At 45.9% G+C, this 19,382-nt stretch overlaps 1 protein-coding gene across 1 annotated transcript in view; it reads left to right on the top strand.

The window, feature by feature from the left end:
• Positions 1-4,419: 4,419 nt before the first annotated feature.
• The window catches only part of MAGT1 (magnesium transporter 1), a 44,824-nt gene continuing 29,861 nt past the window's right edge, over positions 4,420-19,382 (top strand). Inside the window, exons 1-3 of the mRNA XM_068247595.1 lie at positions 4,420-4,547; positions 11,782-11,951; positions 14,398-14,515. Coding sequence (XP_068103696.1) covers positions 4,461-4,547; positions 11,782-11,951; positions 14,398-14,515 — 375 coding nt within the window. The 5' untranslated portion in view covers positions 4,420-4,460. The remainder of the gene's footprint in view (positions 4,548-11,781; positions 11,952-14,397; positions 14,516-19,382) is intronic.

The following is a 19,382-nucleotide window of genomic DNA, read 5'->3' as shown; positions in this document are numbered from 1 at the left end:
AGACTAACTGGTGATCCTATTCACCATATACGCAGAAGAATACAGATTGCCTTAGATCAGGCCTATTCTAGAAATATCATAGATGAGGATATGCGTAGGTTTCTACTATGTGACCACCCTGCAACCCCCCAATTCTATACGCTACCGAAAATCCATAAGAACCTACTCCAGCCACCGGGGAGACCCATTGTGGCTGGGGTAGGTTCAATTTTTGTCCCTTTGGCCAAATTTTTGGATAAGTTATTGCAACCGTTTGTTGTATTATTAGATTCATATCTCAAGGATACAACCATGTTCCTTGATAAGCTGAAGTTGTTGAATGTCGGATCTTCTGATTTTTATTTGGTAACTCTTGATGTAGAAAGCCTCTACACCTCCATCCCACACGATGGGGGTGTAGAGGCTGTGGATTGGTTCTTACTTACCCAATCGGATCTCTCTGAGGGGCAGAGAAAATTTGCTATTTCTCTACTTCAGATTATATTGGAGGAAAACTATTTTGTCTTTGAGGGCGTATACTATCAACAGTGCAGGGGGACCGCCATGGGATCAAATGTGGCCCCCTCCTACGCAAACCTTTATATGGGCCTTTATGAGGAGGCATTTGTTTACACTCATGAATATTATCGTAGGCATGTTGTGTGCTGGTTACGATATATCGATGATATATTTTGCATATGGAGGGGGCCCCAGGAGGCCCTGGCGGTCTTCCTTAATGATCTTCATGAGAGCTGTCCGAGTATCCGGTTGACGGCGCATGTGCACCCCGATCGTGTTGCCTTCTTGGACACTATGGTAATCCGTTCTGGAATGACATTCCAAACTGATCTATTTGTCAAACCAACTGACCGAAATTCTTTGCTGGAATTTACCAGCTTTAATCCTAAGTCTACCCGTGAACATATTCCGGGTGGCCAGTTGGGTAGAGTCAGGAGGATTGTCTCGAATCCTGCCGTCAGGGAGACCCGTATTGTGGAAATGAGGGATAAGTTTAGGCGTAGAGGTTATCCTGAATATACCTTAGATGAATTGCCTTCACGTAGGAAACGTTCTTCTGGGCCAAGACTCCCCTTTGTTTCCCGTTACAATACCTGCAGCAATCAGCTGGGGTCTATTGTGAGGAAACATTGGGGCCTCTTGAAAGAATCCTTTCCTCATATTGAGGAGTTCCGCTATCCGCCCCTTTTTTCATTTAAGCGGGCCCCTACAGTGAGAGATAAAATTAAATCTAGGCCTGTTATCCCTGCGGTAACCTCTAGAAGGGGCACTTTCCCGTGTTTAGGCTGCCATTTATGCAGCCACATTGTGAGGGGAGATACGTTCGCGCATCCATCCAGGTGTGAGAGGTTCTCTATACGGGGCCTCTACACCTGTGATTCTTCATATGTTGTATATTTGCTTAGATGCCCTTGTGGGTTGGTATATGTGGGTGAAACCACACAACGGCTGCGCGAACGTATCTCCTCTCACAAATCTGCTATTAGAACACTTAATATGGAACAAGCTGTTTCTCAGCATTTTACTGTGTGCCGCCACACGGTCTCGCAACTGAGAGTTCAAGTCATAGATGGGGTTCCCAGCGACTTTAGGGGGGATAGAGCGAAGGATCTTCTCAGGAGGGAAGCTTTCTGGATTAAACGCCTGGGAGCATTGTGTAATAGTGGACTGAACAGGGACTATGATCTCTCTTTTTGTATCTAACTCCGTTGTCTTCGATACTTGGTCTAGCTTGGTTATGGGTGGAGGTTGGGGGGTGGCATGCTTGTGATATATTGTGATCCACAATCTCTTTCTTTTTTAGTGTAAGTGGTTGTTGGTTTATATCTATGGCTTTAATATTTGTAATGTGTGTCTCTTTTATGTGGTCGGGATGCAGATATGATATGGGGGAACCTGTGTTTTGATTTCTGATATTCACAGATAGGCCCATTTTTCAACCATTAATTTTTTATGGGTGAACATATTTTGGCTAATGTAGGTTAGCATGGTCTTTGATATCCCCTATTGTCATGCCATCATCACTTTGCATATTGTACGCTCTATACTTGTGTACATGTTGATTGTGCCTTTTTGCATTTTTTCTATTTCCCACTTTTGGGATTCATGCGGACATTTTTACGCATGTGCAGACACTTGTACGCATGTAATCATGCGGATTTTTTGACGCGTATATTTACGTTTACGCATGCGTCAATGCGTACGTCATGATGTCACCATGACGTTCCAGGAAGTGTTTTGGCATGGCACACGGGGAGTGAGCTGCAGTTCCCCATCAGGTCCTCTACATTTTTGTCAGTTGGAAGGAGGAGGTAAGGGAATATTTGAATTATTGGGTCTGACAGCAATTGGCTCTTCATCTTAGTGGGTGTAGCTTACTTGGCTTTCTTGCAGTTCCCCATCAGGTCCTCCATATACCCTGCATCCTGATTGGTTATGTCGTTTTGACAGCTAGTATATATAGGAGTAGCAATTGGATTGTATTTCAGAGAGAGCCTGATACAGCTTGAGGAAGGACCTTGTCCGAAACAGCGTCTGTCGCTGTTATGGCTATCTCTTTGTATTTCTTTTAATAAAAGAGCTATACATTACTGACGTGGTGCTGTGGACTTCTCGTGTTGGACTTTGTTGAATATTGTTAAGAGGATCCCAGCTCAGGAACAGAGTAGCCTAGAAAGATTGTGGAAGCATCTTGACCATCCAGAGGTTTCCCCCAATGGAGGTAAGTAGGCAGGGGCTTAGCAATAGACCCTGCAAGGGATGCAGCTGCATGGGGCCCAGAAGCCACAGGGGGACCCATCCTGAGAGACTGACTAAAGGCAAGGAGAGAAAAAAAACTTTCTGCACTCTGAACAATTGTTCTAATGACTGCATCTGCTCAGCCGCTGATAACGAATCATACAAAGTCTTGTAGACAGTTTCTATTCAGTGTGCAGGGGGTGGGGCATCCAAAGTTTTGCAGGGGAGCCCAGTGATTTCTAGTTACGCCCCTGTAAGTAGGTAACTTTTTTTGAGTAGAGGTACGCTTTAATAATTTTTAGCTTGCTGGAGTAGAAAGAATGTGCTTTTTAGGCTTGTTTACACTATGAGCGTTTTCGTTTATTTTTAAGCGTTGGCGATTTTTTAAATCGATTTAAAAGCGCTTGTGTAATATTGCTCTATGTGAGTTTTCTCACATGAGCAATGAGCTTTGTTTCAGAGTGCAAACGCAGGTCCTGCACCATTTCCTGAGCGTTTGCGCTACAATGCAAGGCAAGGCATAGGAAAATCGCTAAGTGCTCTAAAAAGCTCTTTGAAAAGCAATTTTGTGAGCACTTTTGCTCATAATGTATATTAGATACATTCAGTTCCAGGTCAAAGAGTTTATTTCTTCATTGTCTTTAGGAAGAAAATCTCAAAAGGCTGGACACAAAAGCACTTAGAAATGCACTTAGAAAAGCATATAAGGGCCGGTATACACTGCTGCGCTTTTAAAATCGCATATGCGTTTCTTTAATCGCAAGGTCTTTTGAAAAATCATGAAAATCGTGAAGACCTGTACACACTGGTGCTATGCGATTTTTCTTTTTTCATGAGGGCTTTGCAGTTTAAAAATCACATGCGATTTTAAAAACGCAGCGCAAGCGCAGCAGCGTGTACAGGCCCTAACAAAGCACAAAACGCTATGAAAGCGCAGAGAAAATCGCTTTAAAGAGCCCATTCACACTATGAATCACAGAACGGTAGCGCTTCCGCTTTCCACGGGTGATTTTACCATGATAGGCGCAGTAAAATCACTGCTCACACTCCCACGATTCAGAGCGATCACGATCATCACTTTAAGCACTGTATAGCGATGGCTCCACAATCGTGGCAAAATGCAGCATGTCACGTTTTACAATTGCGCTAATCGCCCCCGATCTGCGCCAATCACAGCAGTGAGATCATTGCCATATACTTTCTATCACGCTAGCACTTAAAAAGCGCTAGCATTTCAGCAATTAGCAGGAATTACCCGCTAATCTCTCAAGTGCAAACGAGCCTTAAAAAGCGCTCACAAAAGTGCTGTCGATTTTTATTGTGAACAAGGAAGAATACTTGTAGTACAGTAAACACTTTTTGTCAATATATAATACTGGATTCTTACACGTTGATTTACTGCAGGGACCCGAAGATCCAATCTCTGGCCTAAATTATAGTTAAAAACTGGCTCGATATACATTTTAACAATTTCGGTCTAGAAGCAAAATCTAAACGCAACACCTCTACACAACCTTCTTCTCGCAACGCTTCCTGCTGCTGTCTGTGCTAAATGAATTGAGCGTGACTCCTCCCGGTTTCATGCTGACAAATAAAACAGTAACAGCTTAGCAACCTCTGATTGGCTGTGTCTGGCTGCGCTGTCCAATGAGCTCTGGACACTTCTGAGGACGTGATGACACAACGACGCTCGGATCTTGTGTGCGGAAACTTTCGCCGGCGATATGGCTGCCCCGGTAAAAGTGTTGCTGGTGGCGGGGATTCTGCTCGCCCTCTGCGGGGGTCTCTCTGATGGCCAGAAGAAGAAAGAGGTGGGTATGGCAGGCTTGACCAGCGCTGGTGAAGGCTTGGAGTACTCCTGTCCTGCAAAGGACACCCATTGACAGGCAATAGCAGCGTGCACAGAGAGGCTCTTCTCTGTCGTGCAGAGGTGGCGTCCATGTGTATTGCTACAGAGGAAGAGATGGCAGAGAGGCCAGTAAAGAAGCGTCATCCCTACAGGGTCACACTCCTCACACACTCATAGGGTCACAGGTTCCAATGCAGTGGAAAATGTCCCTTATTTATGTCCGTTCAAGCAAAACTCTAAGCAAGTTATAAACCTTGTGTAGAGAAATATTTCCATTCATGTCAGTCTGCCCACAAAAGTGAAGTGGTGGGCCATTCCTATGCAGATTTTAATGCAATATTTATAACACCCAGCTGCAAACTCCCTGAGAAGGCCCTCTCCTCTACAGTTATAATTGTGTGGTTCCCTAAAGTTCGAACAAATCTAGCTGACTTCTGAGGCAAAGGGGGCTTAAACACATTTTACTCTCCTGGGGCTTCTTTCTGCCCCTAGCAGCCGTCTGTCCCTCGCTGCAGCCCCGGTCCTCTGCTTTGTCCTGCTGGCTGCCGGTAATGATTGTGACCCTGCTGGCAGTAGTTGTACACAGTACACGTCAGATGACGTGGACGCATGGGCACCAATGCCTGCGCAGGCGCAGAAACCCAACCCGCTGGCGGGGTCATGATCATTACGGGCGTCCAGCGGGATAACGCAGAGGATTGAGATGGCTGTGAGGGGCTGGGAGAAGTCCCAGGTCAGTAAAAAAAATAGATAAGCTATTTCGCATTGTAATTCCTTTAAGCTGTGTGCGCAAAGGTGTACAGAGGCGCCGAAAGGATAAAAATAGATAAAAAATTTAAAATTGTTCTGGTTGCGGTGGTGGACCAATCAACCATAAACAGACAACAAAGCTGTCAATTTTCAAAACATATATACAGTTTATTCAATTGCTCCCAGTACAGAGTCACAACGCGTTTCGCAGGCAAGGACCCGCTTCTTCAGGCAATAAAGGGCAGGAGCAATACACAGCGTGTAGTCTAGACGATGCTTGGCACCTCGAGGTGCCAAGCATCGTCTAGACTACACGCTGTGTATTGCTCCTGCCCTTTATTGCCTGAAGAAGCGGGTCCTTGCCTGCGAAACGCGTTGTGACTCTGTACTGGGAGCAATTGAATAAACTGTATATATGTTTTGAAAATTGACAGCTTTGTTGTCTGTTTATGGTTGATTGGTCCACCACCGCAACCAGAACAATTTTAAACTTTTTATCTATTTTTATCCATTCGGCGCCTCTGTACACCTTTGCGCATCCAGAAGTCAACCCTTGGTGGAAGGGTGATCTACCCTACACATTCCCTCTATCCACGGAGAGCGACGTCTTAATCCTGAGTGGGGACAGGCTTGTTCTCCCCACCTGCCTGAACAGTGGTTGCTTTGGAGGCAACCCGGGTTTGTGAGTATATTACTTACATTTCATAATACATCCCACCCCCTACTAATACATACTACACTATATTGGGCTCTCGGTCTTCTATCTTTTTACCTTTAAGCTGTGTAGACACGCTAGGTGAAACTCAACCAAGGTGGCTTCTAAAGAATGCCTCTTCTGAGAATCTAGTATGAGTACAGCAGCGCTCCTGGATCACTGTGGCCGTGTGCTGGCCAAGAGCATTGCTTTCCCCACTCACCCTCTCCGCTGCGTGACGCTACTCCTGCTCCACAGCCTTGACCATATAATGTTGCCCGAGGGAAAGCATCACGATCCTGCCAGGCAACATGGCTTGCATACGGGTGTATGAGGCTTTAGGTATGTGATCACACTTTCCCTGCCTCCTGCTATCACTTGTCAGGGTATTCTTCAGGTGCACGCACACGTCCAATTTTTACTGGCCAGTTTTACTACTGAAGCTTGGTACACACCTTCAGTTTTCATTGGCTAATCCCTGACCAATTTTCCCACTATCATTCATAAAGCATTTCCGCATGCGGAAATGCTTAAAATGGCTGACTTTACCGAACACTCGGCAAAGTCAGCATTCATAAAGGCTCTTTCCGCATGAAAAAATGACACTACCGAGCAGAGCGATAAATCACCGCCTTGTGCGGTGATTATCGGAACAAATGTAGCAAGCGGTGTGAGGTCGGGAAGTACCGCTCCTTCTGATGTGGCGATACCAATGTAAGTGAATAGAGACACACATACCTCCCAGGCAGCTGCAGCAGAGCGGAACACGGAGAAATGTATCAACTTGGCAGCTTCCGTGTCTCTGCAAGCCTACCGCCAGCCTAGTTCGGGAAATCTCCGCACTGCCACCGCAACTGGATACATTTTTATGAATGCCCACCCAGAAGTCTAAAATACCGGCAGCGGTGTTTTCCCGCACTGATTCCCCTTACCGACAGCTCCTTTATGAATGATAGCCAATGTAGTATAAGAGTTTACTTTACCTACAAAATATGCTCATAAAAATCTGTTGTCCATACTACATGGAGGGGGTAAGATTGGCCAATAGAGATGTAGCGAACTGTTCTACTACGAACAGTCCATGGGCAGCCTGCCTCTGTACTACTTCCAGGTTGGCAAGGTCCCTCAGTAGTATGCAGGCGCTGGCCTGGGCGGTGCGTTTCCTCGATCACGTGCCTGTGGCCGGGCACTCTCTGCGCATGTGCATAAAATCATGCCGTGACGTCATGCACAGAGCGTACCCGGCCACAGGCGCATATTCAAGGACGCGCGCTGCCGGGCCATCGCCTGCGTACTACTGAGGGACCTTGCGGATCTGGAAGTAGTACAGATGCAGGCTGCCCATGGACTGTTCGCAGTAGAACAGTTTGCTACATCTCTGTTGGCCAATCACTGACCAAAATTAAAGGTGTGTACAAAGCTTTAGACACTTTTGAGGCTGTGAGTAATGAGCAACATACTTGAACGCACAGTTGTCCTGCCCAAGGGTGCACCATTTTTGGCGCAGAGTATGATGGTCTACTCTACACCATAGCAGGTTGGGGTTTCCAAGGTTGCATGTGGCCCTTTTGGGAGTTTAACCACCACAGCTCACAGATGCACAATTTAAGTTAAAGCATAACAGAAGCAGGAGGGATGTGGAAACTGCCATATTTATTTCCTTTTAAACAATACCAGTTGTCTGGCAGCCCTGCTGATCTATTTAGCAGCAGTAGTGTCTGAATAACACCAGAAACAAGCATGCAACTAATCTTGTCAGATCTGACAATAATGTCAGAAACCCCTGATATGCTGCATGCTTGTTTAGGGGCTGTGGCTAAAAGTATTAGAGGCAAAGGATCAGCAAGATGCCAGGCAACTGGTATGGCTTCAAAGGAAATAAATATGGCAGCCTCCATATACCTCCTGCTTCAGATGTCCTTTAAGAATGCATATTTTTACAGCAACTAAGAGGACCATCACAGCTATATATAAATCTGACTCTCCTAGCTTTGACCAGGTCGGGTTATGACTCTGTTGGATTATGGTCCTCCACAAAATTAAACACTGAGGCAGCTGATGTGGCATCGCACGGCCAATTCCTGAGCCATTTCATGCTGAAAATCGATCGGTGAGCGGCCTGCAGTATAAGGGAAGAGAATAGATCTCTCCAGGGGCGTTCCTAGGGTCCTTGGAGATCAGGGCCACCTGTGGGCACAAGGTGGGGGGTGTACGTGCGCCACTGCAAAAAAAAAAATGGGCGTGGCCATACAGTGAGTGGGCGTGGTCACGGGTGGGGCCACATTTACATGAACTTAGCAGTGGTGTAAGCTACAGATAACGGGCCTGCCCATCAAAATATTGGATGGAGCCCCATGTCCATTATTTAGATAATTTACAATCAGTATAGGCATAGATCAAAGATGTATACGCACATACAATTTTGATTGGTCAATCACTGACCAATTTTACCACCCCCATGCAGTAAGTGGGCCAACAGACAATGAATTTGATGAACAGAGCTAAAATTGGCTCATCAAAATTGTATGTGTGTACCAGGCTTCACAGCTAATACTGTACATATTATAAGTAGCAGGGATCAACACACACTGCAGCTAGTTTACTATCAGTACAGGCACAGAGTTAGGGCTCTTTTCCACTATGAAATGCGATTGTGATCGCGATTCCGATTGCAATCGCGTTTCAATTTCCACCATGCGATTGCGATTGAGCTACTATACTCATTATAGTACAGCTCAATCGCATACAAAACGCGGCAGGACGACGATTGCGCTTTGACCAAAATCGCATCGCAATCGGATCGCACTAATGGCAATTGCTGCTGCAGTTTCCATTAGTTTAATGTACCTTGCGATTTGCAATCAGAATCAAATCGCAGGCTAGTGGAAAAAGGCCCTGACAGCTTATACTGTACATACTGGAGGCAGCAGAGATCAGCACACACTGCAGCTAGTTTACTATCAGTACAGGCCCAGAGTAATGGCTTATGATGTACATACTGGAGGCAGCAGAGATCAGCACACACTGCAGCTAGTTTACTATCAATACAGGCCCATAGTAACAGCTTATAATGTACATACTGGAGGCAGCAGAGATCAGCACACACTGCAGCTAGTTTACTATCAATACAGGCCCATAGTAACAGCTTATAATGTACATGCTGGGGGCAGCAGAGATCAGCACACACTGCAGCTAGCTTACTATCAGTACAGGCCCAGAGTAACAGCTTATATTGTACATACAACAGCTTATACTGTACATACTGGAGGTGGAGATCAGCACACACTGCAGCTAGTTTACTATCAATACTGGCACAGAGTCACAGCTTATAGCGTACATACTGGGGTAGAAGGGGTCAGCACACTGCAGCTAGTTTACTATCACTACAGGCACAGAGTAACTTATACTGTAATGGGGCATAGAAGATGGGGCACAGATACACACACCGGGGCATAGAGGATAACGCACAGGCACACACAATGGGGCACAGAGCTTGGGGCACAGATACACACAATGGGGCACAGAGCTTGGGGCACAGATACACACAATGGGGCACAGATACACACAATGGGGCACAGATACACACAATGGGGCACAGAGGTTGAGGCACAGATACACACAATGGGGCACAGACAAACACAATGGGGAACAGAGGTTGGGGCACAGATGCACACAATGGGGCACAGAGGTTGACACACACACACACACACACACACACACACACACACACACACACACACACACACACACACACACACACACACACACACACACACACACACACACACACACACACACACACACACACACACACACACACACACACACACACACACACACACACACACACACACACAAAGAAAGACACACACATACAACATTACACAAACACACACTCACAATGGGGAACAGAGAATGGGGCATGGACACACACAAAGAGTATACTACCTCCTCCCTGTCTGGAGTCTCTGCACTGCAGTGTGGCACACACAGGGTTAACACTAGCGGCTGCATCCTGCCTGTGTTCTGACCTCCCAGCTGGCTGTGACTGTTCTCCCAAATCCCCCGAAGTTTGAAGCTCCGCAGCAGAGGCTCTCTCAATTGCTTCTTATGCCTCTCAAGTCCCTGTAGAGCCTCTGATTCCATTCCCACGCGTTGGCACCTAAGATGTGAGGCAGGTCCAGCTGTGGCTGTGCCTGTGGGGGGGACGGAGTCCAGCGCAGCTGCAGGCAAATTGAACTGCCAATCTGCCATGCGGAGGGTCAGCGGCAGCGGGCACCAGGCGGGCAAATGGTATCTGGTCTTCTCTACATGTGCAGGGGGCGGATCTAGTCATGCTCTTTCCAGCCCCCTGCCTTTGCAAATCAATCTCACGCCCCCTGCCTGGTGCTCCTGATTGGGCAGGGGGCGGATGGACCAGGGCAGCTGCTGTGATGTTTCCAAGCGGCGAGTGCTGCCCACAACATGGCGGCCGCCGTATCGCACAAACGGCAGGCGCGCTGAGTAAAATATTCGAGGCACTCTCGTTGGGCACCCCAGAGACGTAATTGGGGGCACCCCAAAGCCATATCCGTGGCACGGGCCGCGGACATGTGACGCTAGCGACGCCCCTGGATCTCTCTCTGATCAGATTCAATCAGAGAGATCTGTCTTTTGATTGATCTGCCCATACATCCTCTGATTTATGGGCACCTTTAGAGTAGCAGTGAAGTTTACTTCTGTGTAATGTATGCTTCACATTGCAGTTGTAATGCACGATGCAAACTTTCATCCGGTTGCGATCCTTTTGTGACGTGCATAGTATAAGAGACCCTTGATGTCTAGGAAAAAATGTCTGCACCTCAATTTCTGTTGCTATGCAGTTTCATGAACTGGCAAGGGCTGGCGCAGCAGTACGTGTCCTTGATCGACACGTGCCGCTGAGCCAGCACTTGCACAGTAGTGCGCGACCTGGCCATGACTTACGGGGGCTTTTACAAGGGAATGGAGGTTAACAGGGGCTATAAAGCAAGTTGCCTCGGATAGCCTTTAAAGTGGATCCGAGGTGAACTTTTACTCATTGCATAATTGTGTTCCTTTCCTATTGTTTATAGGGCATTCCTCAAGCCAAATACTTTTTTGTTTTAATACTCTAATTCCCTATAAACTAAATAAACCATGCCCACAGGTATTCAGAGAGCCATGGCAGTAGCAAGGGCTCATGGGAGCTCAGTCTGGGCAGGAGGAGGTGTTACTAGCCATTGATTTCAGAGGCAGAAGGGAGGAGGAAGGAGGGGTGATCAGGTTTTTTTTCACAGGCTGAGTGCTCAAGATACAGATAAGCCTTCCTCTGTGTAATGTTTACAAACAACATGGCGGCTGTCATTGTATCACAGGAAGAAATAATAATAATAATAATTCCTTTTTTTGTATAGCGCCTTTCTCCTGTCGGACTCAAAGCGCTTGCGAGGCAGCCACAAGAGCGCACTCAGTAGGCAGTAGCAGTGTTAGGGAGTCTTGCCCAATGAACTCCTTACTGAATAGGTGCTGGCTTACTGAGTAGGAAGAGCCAGGATTTGAACCCAGGACTCCTACATCAGAGGCAGAGCCCTTAACCATTACACTATTTTCTATTAAAGCTGTTTGCAGCTAGATTTGCTGTGTAAACTTTAGATAACATATATAGACAAGTTACTTGTTATAGTTAGTTTTTCATCTCGGATCCGCTTTAAGTATGCTCAAACTGTTTTATTTCTCTGTTTCCTGTTTCTAGATGGTACTATCAGAGAAGGTAAGCCAGCTCATGGACTGGGCCAGCAAGAGACCTGTAATTCGCATGAATGGAGACAAATTCCGTCGGCTTGTTAAAGCTCCACCAAGAAATTATTCAGTAGTTGTGATGTTTACGGCTCTTCAGGCACATAGGCAATGTGTTGTGTGCAAGTAAGGAAGTAACAAATATATCTCGTTTGTGTATTTTTCTTCTACAGTGTTTGGCTCAAATAGATTTTCTTGATACAATAGAAATGTTTTTTTCTGTTACATCATCTACAACAGGAGATATCTATCTATCTATCTATCTCTCTATCTCTCTTCCTCCTAAATGGGACAGGAAACTGAAAGTTTAAAAGGTCCCTCCCAAAACATACCCTCAGTGCTTTTCCTGCCCCTTAGGGGAAACAGGGATGGAAAGAGTTTCCCGTTTTACGGCTATTAACCTCCATAGTTGCAATCCCGAGTCGGGCTCGGGCCAAAAATCTGCAGCTCAGAGTGGTAATCCCGAGGCTGCCTTGTGGTAGCCGCTGGGAGGTGAATTCAGAGCATTGCACACAGCGGGCTTTGTAACTCTCTCTTCCCCAGGGATCCAGATGCTGACAGCCATTCTTCTTCCGGTACTTGGAGGCTCAGTATCCCTCTCAGATCTCACTATAGGGGTACAGTGCCACCCGGTGGACAGAGGGAGACATGCAGGGATGGATCCAGGGAAGGTGAGTAATGTGCTGAACTTTTTTTTTTTTTTCTGGGTTTAGAGAAAAATTGCATAGTTTTTAGACCCTAAAATCCTGAAGTAATCGTACCGCCAGGGAGGTTAAGAGCACAAAGTGTGTTCTTACCAAGAAATATGCCTCTCCTTGTTTTCGATATCTATTTAATTTGCTATGCTGCCTTCTTACCTGTGACTGTGGGAAACTGAGGGTTCGGTGCAGCCTGGGGGCAAGGATTAGCAGGTAGGAGCTGGGAAATTTGGGGCGGAAGTCCTGCTGGACGCAACCCGGTGAGTATTCCAACAGCCACCAGTATATAAAAGACTGTATGGAAATAGGGTGCAGTTGTTTTTGCATAAGTCTATAACCAAAGATGGTTTTCTTGGGATGATTCTGACATGGAAAAATGGATTAAGTGTCCAAAATTAGATTTGGCTGTGTCAGTTATCTAAGGAGTCCCCTATTCCATTTGAAGATACGGGGATATTGAAAGAGGTTTCAGGAAAGTGGATTTTTTTCTGAAATCTTGGGAGGCTGTAGTGGCTAGTTTACCGCCAAATTTATCGGCAACATGTACTTCGAAAATGTCTATCCATTTGGTTGGCAGAACTACATAAGCAAATGAAAGAGGGAGTTCCCATGGATCAGCTATTGGGCTCAGTTCTGACATTTATTTTAGCTGCTAAATTTTTAGCAAATGCTTCAAGCGAGGCAGTCAGAGTGGCAGCTAAAAGCTTGGCTTTAGTTAATTGTGCCCATAGAGCATTACGATTGAAAGGTTGGGAAGGAGACCTAATGCCAAAGAAATCTTAGTGCTCTCTTACTTTTGAAGGTAACTTTTTGTTTGGATCTGGGTTAGAAGAAGCACTAACCAGAGCCACAGAAAATAAGAAAGTTTTCCCACCAAAGAACAAGAAAGTCCAAATCTGTAGGGAAATGCTCATTTAACAGAACAGGCCTAGGAACAGGCTTCACGGGTTAAAGTGAACCTAAAGTCACAAAAAAAAAACCGAGATGAACTCACCTGGGGCTTCCCTCAGCCCTCTGCAGACGATCGGTGCCCTCGCAGCCCCGCTCCGATGGCCCAGGACCCGCCGGCGAACACTTCCGGTTTGGCCGTCGCCGACAGGCATGGGAACGTGAGTGATTGTTCGCGGTCCCAGCCTGTATATCGCCCCCTATGCTGCTATTGCGACCTCCTGGCCGCAATAGCAGCATAGGGGGCGATATACAGGCTGGGAACGCAAACAATCACTCGCGTTCCCATGCCTGTCGGCCGGTGACAGCCAAACCGGAAGTGTTCGCCGGCGGGTCCTGGGCCATCGGAGCGGGGCTGCGAGGGCACCGATCGTCTGCAGAGGGCTGAGGGAAGCCCCAGGTGAGTTCATCTCGGTTTTTTTTTTGTGACTTTAGGTTCTCTTTAAGACTTTACCAACACTGCGAGCAGAAGATCCTTGAGGATGAAAACCACTTCCTGCTGCACTGCCCCAAATATACTGCAACCAGGCACACTTACTTAGAAATTGATGGAACTATTCCCAGACTTTCTCACATTAGAAGATGAGAGAAAAACATATACCTTACTGGGAGAAGAAGAATCCACAGTGACAATTGCTGCACACTGTCACAGCATGCCACAGACTGAGAGGCGCATAACGGAACTGTAAACCTAAAAATGTCCACAGACTGCTTAGCTAGTGTCCCCCTACCACACCCCCTTCCATGTCCCCCCTTTTCCCCTTGCTTTGGCAATACCTGTATTGAATCTTGGTCATGCCAATAAAATTATCTTTGATTTGACTTGTTATGAAGTATTATATGCAATGCCTTCTTTTGGTAATGCAGTACTTTGTGCCTTTAATGATTGATCCTACTGCTGCTCTCCTTTTTTGTGATTTCATTAGGCAAGCTGATGAAGAGTTCCAGATTCTAGCAAATTCCTGGCGTTTCTCCAGTTCATTTACCAACAAAGTTTTCTTTGCTATGGTGGATTTTGATGAAGGATCAGATGTTTTTCAAATGGTAAATTGCTTATTGTCATACTATCTGTTGCTCATATTAACTTCCATTAGGGATTTTAGCAAGTACAATATCCTGACATTTCTACCTGTTTAAACACGATCATCTTCTTCATGTCTCTATGGTTTTTATACTCCATATAAACAGAAATGGTGCACTTTCCACCTTCTAAATCTGCTTCTGTATGTGATATAGATCTTAACAATGGTAACACATCACTAATTCTGGCTTCCCAAGTTCAATGTTGAGGGTTAATGTTTTTATTGGCATCCACTCTCAAACCTTAGAGTTTATCCTCCACATGTCGCCTCCTTTTGTCCAGGATTACTGTAACTAAAATGCTGGTGCATGTCCTCCTCTTCCTTATCTCTTTAATGACAACTGGACATTTTATATACGTCCAGTGTAGTTGTGGAGAGTGTACCACCAGTTTGTTACCTAATGAGGTAAGTGGTACCATTTTAACCGTGACAAGTTATAGAATACATTTTGTCACATCACATAAAAAATACGTGCGAGACGTGATACGCATAGAAGCCGGCGGAATTCTGGGAAATTAACCCCTCGTCTTCCAGCTGCACACCTGAGGCAATTAAGCCTCATCTTTAATGACTAATTAGAGTAGCTCACTACTCGTGAGCACATCCCTGGTTATAACCAGGATGGGTAAGCAAATAAAATTTGTGGGTTTAACTTATAGTTAAAATTGTTTATTGTAAAGCAATAATGGATGTAAATGGAGAAATAGTGGTGTTTTCTAATGTTTCCCTTTTAAAATGCATAGAAAATAAGGTAATTTTTAAAAAAATAAAATAAAAAAAATTCACACACTAAAATCCTAATTTGTACTGAAAAAAAACAATAAGTAGTAATAAAGTTATTGGGGAATAAATAGGAACAGCGCTGTTCTGCCTCTCCAGTCTAAGCACTACAATGTGATCTCTGTAACTCACGGTTGTGTTGAGATGTGTGTAATCGCAGCCTTAGGTAGATTGGCGGACAGTGACTCGATCCAAACGACACCTTGAAGATCGTGAAGAAGTTTATTCAAACTGTGCAGATCATACACCGATGAACAAATGGATAGGTCAAAAAATCATAGTGTGAGCAGCTAGCAGAAGCATGTAGCTGAGATGCAGGGTTGAGCTAGAATGAGCTGTGAGGGAGGAGACAAAGAGCTGAGAGGAGGGTAAGGGAAGAGAGAGGAGACACACTTGAAAAAGGCAAACTATGCATGTGTAACATGACACTCCCCGTCGAAATCTATGATTTCTAATAACAATAGTAACTTAAGTTCAAGTTCAAATAATAGTTATTTTCCTGCTTGGAACACCTGCAACAAGAGAAACAGCAAAAAAAGGAAACAGGAAAACATTACTACAATACTTGTAGAAGTACTTTTTCAAGTGTAGACATGGACTTCAGAGGGGAAGGCAGCAACAGCACCAATCCTTCTTACCTCCCTTTAAAGAGACTCTGTAACATTAAAAAGATCCCCTGGGGGGTACTCACCTCGGGTGGGGGAAGCCTCCGGATCCTAATGAGGCTTCCCACGCCGTCCTCTGTCCCACGGGGGTCTCGCCGCAGCCCTCCGAACAGCCGGCGACTGTGCCGACTGTCAGTTCAATAATTACCTTTGCTGGCTCCAGCGGGGGGCGCTGTGGCGGCTTTCCGTTCCGAACTACACGGAAATACCCGATCTCATTCGGGTCCGCTCTACTGCGCAGGCGCAGGAAACTTGCGCCTGCGCAGTAGAGCAGATCCGACGGCGATCGGGTATTTCCGTGTAGTTCGGAGCCGACAGCCGTCAGAGCGCCTGCGCAGGAGCCAGGAAGGTAAATATTGACGTCACCACTGCCCGGACTCCACGGAGGGCTGCAGCGAGACCCCCGTGGGACAGAGGACGACGTGGGAAGCCTCATTAGGATCCGGAGGCTTCCCCCACCCGAGGTGAGTACCCCCCAGGGGATCTTTTCATGTTACAGTTCCTCTTTAACACAGTTGCTTTGAAGGTCTGTCTTCAGAGGGGAAGGCAGCAACAGCACCAATCCTTCTTACCTCCCTTTAACAAGTTGTCTTGAAAGTCTGTCTTCAGAGGGGAAGGCAGCAACAGCACCAATCCTTCTTACCTCCCTTTGTACTATGAAGTCAGAGTTAGGAGTCCTTCTGTTTAGGCAGAAGCAGTACCAGTTCATTTATAGTTCTGAAGTAATGTCTTGCAGAACCTTCTTTCATTACTTTGACTTCTGCTTTCCGCACTTTGCCATCATTACTTGGAACAGTCTTTGTAACAAGACCGATAGGCCAATTGTTACGATGGGCGTCTTTTTCCTTGAGAACAACGTCCCCGATTTGCAGGTCGGGTTTACTGACTTGTCATTTTCTGCGACTTTGAAGGTTGCAAAGGTACTCCATCTTCCAACGGCTCCAAAATGCATTAGCAAGATGTTGAACCCTTTTCCATTGGTATTTGTAAACATTGGTACAATCAAAGGCCTGAGGTGGAATATTATCTACTCCGATCTTTTGAGTTAAAAGGGTGGCTGGAGTTAGCAATACTGGAGACTCTGGGTCAGAGGAAACGGGAACAAGAGGTCTCGCATTGATTATGGCAGACACCTCGGCAAGGAAGGTGACCAAGACTTCATGTGTGAGATGGGAAGATTTGTGGTCCAGCAGCATAGAGTCCAGGATTTTTCGCGAAATCCCGATCATGCGTTCCCAGGAGCCTCCCATATACGAAGAATGAGGCGGGTTGAATTCCCATTTACACTTGTTGGTATTAAAGAAGTTCTCTATCTTCTCTGCTCCAGTAAAATTTGTCCCACAGTCAGATCTGAGTTACTTAACAGGTCCACGAATGGAAACAAATCTTCGGAAGGCATTAATGAAGCAAGAAGAGTCCATTGATTCTATAACTTCAATGTGCACGGCACAAATGCTCAAACAGGTGAATAGCACAGCCCAACGTTTATTATTAACAACTCCGCCACGAGTCTTACGTGCAACTATGCTCCAGGGGCCAAAGACGTCAATACCGACATTGGTGAAGGGTGGTTCGGTACTCAATCTGTCTGTTGGAAGCTCTGCCATCTGTTGATTGAGATGCTTTCCTCTTAGTCTTTGGCACTTGACACACTTATGAAGTATGGAGGATATACATCTTTTCATCCCGATTATCCAGAAACCAGCAGCCCTCACTGCTCCTTCTGTGAAGTGCCGGCCTTGGTGTTGAACTTGCTCGTGGTAATGTCTGACTATCAGAGCAGTAATGTGGTGACGGCCTGGAATGATGAGAGGATTTTGCTCTTTGCTAACCACATTAGACCTTGCAATGCGACCACCAACTCGAAGTAGTTTGTTTGGATCAATTGTTGGATTCAACTGGTATAGAGGGCTATCTTTAGATAGATTTAGTCCTTTTGACAAGTTGTGGATCTCTTGCGAATATACTTCATGTTGGACACATTGAATGATGACTCTTTCTGCTTGAGCAACCTCTGCAATGGTGGGAAGCCCTTTACAGATGTGCCACTTACGACACTCTTGATTAGTGTCATCTTTGCTTGCGAAGTGATGAGCAACGTGAATAAGACGTGCAGTCGCTCGTACAGCAGAAGACCACCTAGAAAAACGTTCAAATCGGTGAGGTTTCAGTCTTGTCTTTGCTTCCACAGAGGTGCTAAGTGTAACTGCACTGGCCTTGATTTCCTTATCACACTCTGGATGGATAAGTTCAAAGGTAGATTCTACAGGATTTGAGAAGAATTCTTCGTTCAAAAGTACTGGTGGATTTATCCATGATGTATTCAGAAAGGCGGCAGCAGGCACTGCGCGACTGCCTAGGTCAGCAGGGTTCTGGTCCGTGGGTACATAGTGCCATTGCTCTGGCGTTGAGAATTTCCTAAAACGATCCACACGGTTGCCAACATACACATGAAACTGTCTTGTTCGATTGTGTAGATATCCTAGCACTATCTTGCTGTCTGTGTAAAAGTCAAATGAATCAATGTCAAAGTCTGTTTCATGCTCAATAAGCTCAGCAATTTCAACAGCTAACATGGCTGCACAGAGTTCGAGCCTTGGAATGGTATGTGCAGGCTTTGGAGTTAACTTGGTTTTACCCATGATGAAGCCTACATCTATTTCACCGTTGGAGTGTACAACTCGGAGATAGGCTACTGCAGCGATGGCTTCCATGGATGCATCACAAAAGACATGGCTCTCCAGTCTGGTAGCATTCTTTAAGGACGCAGGAGTGTAAGAGCGTGATATCTTAAACTGTTCCAATGCCTGGAGGGACTGCTTCCAGGATTCCCACCTTTGCTCTTTTTCTTTGGGTAAAGGGGTATCCCAGTTGGTGTTCTCTGTCGTGAGTTGTCTGAGTAATATCTTACCCTGAATGGTAAAGGGTGCTATGAATCCCAAGGGATCGTAGATACTATTCACTGCAGACAGTACTCCTCTTTTTGTGAAGGGCTTTTCGCAGACTGATGTTTGAAATGTGAACATGTCTTTTTTTACATCCCACAGCAACCCAAGGCTGCGCTGTGTGAGGGAAAGGTCAGATTCTGGTTGGAATTCCTTAGCACTGACAGCATGATCATCAGAAGGAAATGCTCCCATTACCTCATTGCTGTTGGAGATGATTTTATGTAGTCTGAGGTTGGCAGTAGCGAGCATGTTCTGAGTCCTGGTGAGAAGGTCAATGGCCTCTTCTGCTGTTGGTAGAGACTTGAGACCGTCATCCACGTAGAAATTCCTTTCAACAAACTGACGAGCATCAGTTCCGAACTCTTGTTTGCCTTCTTGGGCAGTTTTTCTCAGTCCGTAAATGGCAACTGCGGGGGAAGGACTATTCCCAAAAACA

The sequence above is a fragment of the Hyperolius riggenbachi genome, chromosome 8 (genome assembly GCF_040937935.1).
Source record: "Hyperolius riggenbachi isolate aHypRig1 chromosome 8, aHypRig1.pri, whole genome shotgun sequence".
Taxonomy (NCBI): domain Eukaryota; kingdom Metazoa; phylum Chordata; class Amphibia; order Anura; family Hyperoliidae; genus Hyperolius; species Hyperolius riggenbachi.
This window is presented reverse-complemented; position numbering and strand designations above follow the sequence as displayed.